Below are 2,825 nucleotides of genomic sequence, written 5' to 3'. Positions count from 1 at the left end.
CAAGCTATTAAGATGTGTAATTAATAGAACTTCTGGTTAAAATTTTATGAAGAATGTTGTTCTCCATCAGGATCATTTCAAACCTGATGAATTCAGCTCTGTGCTTTTCATATCAATTTAGATTAAAGAAATAATGTTTGGACATTGTGGTCATTAACCTGGCAGTTGCTCTAACAAGTGCATTCATTGCAAAGTGGGGAAACTTTAAGCTGTTTTGGTTAGGTGACTGGCAAACAGCATTATATTTCTTGCCTCTTCAGGAATAATCTTTTTAGATCTCTTAGGTATACCATAAATATTTCTATGAGATTGCTTTAGTAATCCATGAGCTAAGAAGAACTTTAGGAGGCACACAGGAGTTGCCTTCTGGGTAATATAGTTGTTACTATGCATCTTAAGAATAAAATACAGAACACATGTGCAATGGGTGCTGGGATGTAGTTTGGTATTTATATGCAAGGAATGGAATTTCATTTAGAGATAACCAGTGAGAAATTATAGGCAGGAACCCTTCTCTTTCTAAGGATAACTTTAAAATAGTTGAATGTGAAAATCCTAATATTCTGCAAAAATCGTTCTCATTCATATACTTTTTTCCATTGAAAATTTAAATAAAAATAGCACATTATTGACATTTGCATAGTATACTTCAGGAAGAATTGTGGGGCTTAGGGACATGTGTGGGAGGGAGACTTTATCATTTGCATTTGAGTCTAATTAAATTATTTTCTATTCAAAATTTAAATGAAAAACAACAACAACAACAAAAGAATTGTATGTGTGTTGGCTATGCTTTCTCACCTCCAATTTATTCCTCAATACACTGAAGCAGACTTCCTTAGCATGCCATTAAAAACTTAAGTACTTACAAACTACTTTTGTTGCCACTTGCAATGGTCACTTTTCAGGTGTCAGTTTATCTTCTGGATAGCATTTGACCCTGCTTACTACTTTTGCCCTTGAAATGTTCTCTTGGGTTCTAGGGCAATACTCTCTCACAGTTTCCTTTGACCTCTTCTCACTCTTTGATGTAAATGTTACAATCCCCTGGTATTGGTCTCATGTTCATACCTCTACTTCTGTCTTCCTCCTAGGTGAACACATCTGTTTTCATTGTTTAAATATCATCTGTACACAGATAGTCTTGCTTTCACAACACAAACTTAGTTTTTCTCCTAGTATTTCCTGTCTCATTAAATTTCCCCATCTCTTTGTTACTTGAACCAGAACCTGAGGAATCATCACTTTTCTCAGCCACCCTCTCAGTCACGTCTTATCCAAGAACAAGTTCTGTTGTTTCTACTTCCAAAATATGTCTCAAAGTATCATCCACTTTCCCCATCTCCATTGCCACCAGACTAGGCAACTCTTCCCTGAACTATTGTAGTACTTTTCCCATAGCTCTTCCTATTTTTGTTATTGCTACATCATACTCTCAATATCTCTTTCCCATACAGTAGCCAGAGTACTTTTTCTTTCATTAACTTAGATCAGAGAATGTCATACTTCTGTGCAATGGCTCCTGTTGCACTTAGCAGTAGACCTTAGCAAGACCTATAATGTGTTGTGTGACTCTCCAAATTAATTTCCTGTATTTTTCTTCCCAGTTGGCCATACTGGCCATCTCTGAGTTCCTGGAATATGGCAATCTCTTTCCTACCTCAGGACGTTAGTACATTCTGTTTCTTCCTATGGGAAGCTCTTTCCTTGCCTTTCTCATACCTTAGTTCAAATCTCTCTTCCTCAGAGAGGTCTTTCCTGTCCAACCCATATAGAAATGGCTTTCCCCAGGTATGTGCTATCATAGCACTTATGACATTATGCATAAGCACTTTGAGTTCTTTTGGGGTTCTGTAGTGTTTTCCAGCAGGTTAAAGTTGATGTAGAAATGGTGAGAGGACAGGAAAAAATGTTACCAGCAAGGGATAAGAGACTGTATATCATTTTCAAACTATATGAGCAATAAAGGAGACAAGAACAAATTCAGGAAAGGACTAATGATTATTATCTTGGCTCAAGGGAATTGGCAGATGGGGGAATGATATCCTTTGAGACAAATAGGCAACCATTTACCATCTTGCAATCCCAAAAGATACCTAATTACCTCTAGCAGCAGCATTCATTACAGTTTAAATATGGCATATTGCACTGGATTTTGAACACAGTTAGAACTGTAGGAGGTCTTTAGAGTGTATCCAGTGTATCTTTCCTTTTTCTAATAAGTGAATCAAGAACTGAAGTTAAATGATCTTCCCAAGGTTATTCCACTACTGGTTGGACTTGTTGGAGTTTAGACTCCAGATAGTATGCCTTCTGCTCCAGGGGGATTTCCACTACATTCTATTACTGCCTAAGCTATGAAATTATAAAGGCAAAGGAATGTGAGAACTGTATAGACCCAGAGAAGCCTTAACAAAATTCCCCACCACCCCCCCCCCGCACTATCTCTGGAATTATAGGAGCATATCAGATTTTTATTGTTTATTTTTTTACATGAAGATTTTAACTTTCCTTAAAAAGACAAACTTTTAAAATATAAGTAAGGCAATCATTTAAAAATAGAGAATAGAAATTGGTAAAAATGTAAAGATAAAGATCATCTACAAACTTCTCCTCATTCCCTGGAAAATAGCATTCAATGTCGTATCTCATCTTTTTAAGGATATTCAGAATAAGAGAATTGTCTTCTTTAATCTTGAGTCCACCACCCCGCTACCAAGAAATGACAAAAAGAAGAGCGGGGCTTAAGTTTCTTATCTCTACAAGTTCTTCTGGAAGCTAAGACAGGGTATGACAACAAAGTAGGTACATATTTTAGGCTTTAG

The 2,825-nt window shown here is 36.5% G+C and overlaps 1 protein-coding gene across 1 annotated transcript in view; it reads left to right on the top strand.

The window, feature by feature from the left end:
* The window catches only part of EFHB (EF-hand domain family member B), an 80,837-nt gene extending 79,164 nt beyond the window's left edge, over positions 1 to 1,673 (top strand). Inside the window, exon 14 of the mRNA XM_015585769.1 lies at positions 1,608 to 1,673. Within this exon, the coding sequence (XP_015441255.1) occupies positions 1,608 to 1,673 (66 nt within the window). The remainder of the gene's footprint in view (positions 1 to 1,607) is intronic.
* Positions 1,674 to 2,825: the final 1,152 nt, after the last annotated feature.

This window comes from Pteropus alecto, unplaced genomic scaffold (assembly GCF_000325575.1).
Source record: "Pteropus alecto unplaced genomic scaffold, ASM32557v1 scaffold92, whole genome shotgun sequence".
NCBI classification, from domain to species: Eukaryota; Metazoa; Chordata; class Mammalia; order Chiroptera; family Pteropodidae; genus Pteropus; species Pteropus alecto.
The sequence above is the reverse complement of the archived record's forward strand: the minus strand, read 5'-3'. Positions and strand labels throughout refer to the sequence as shown.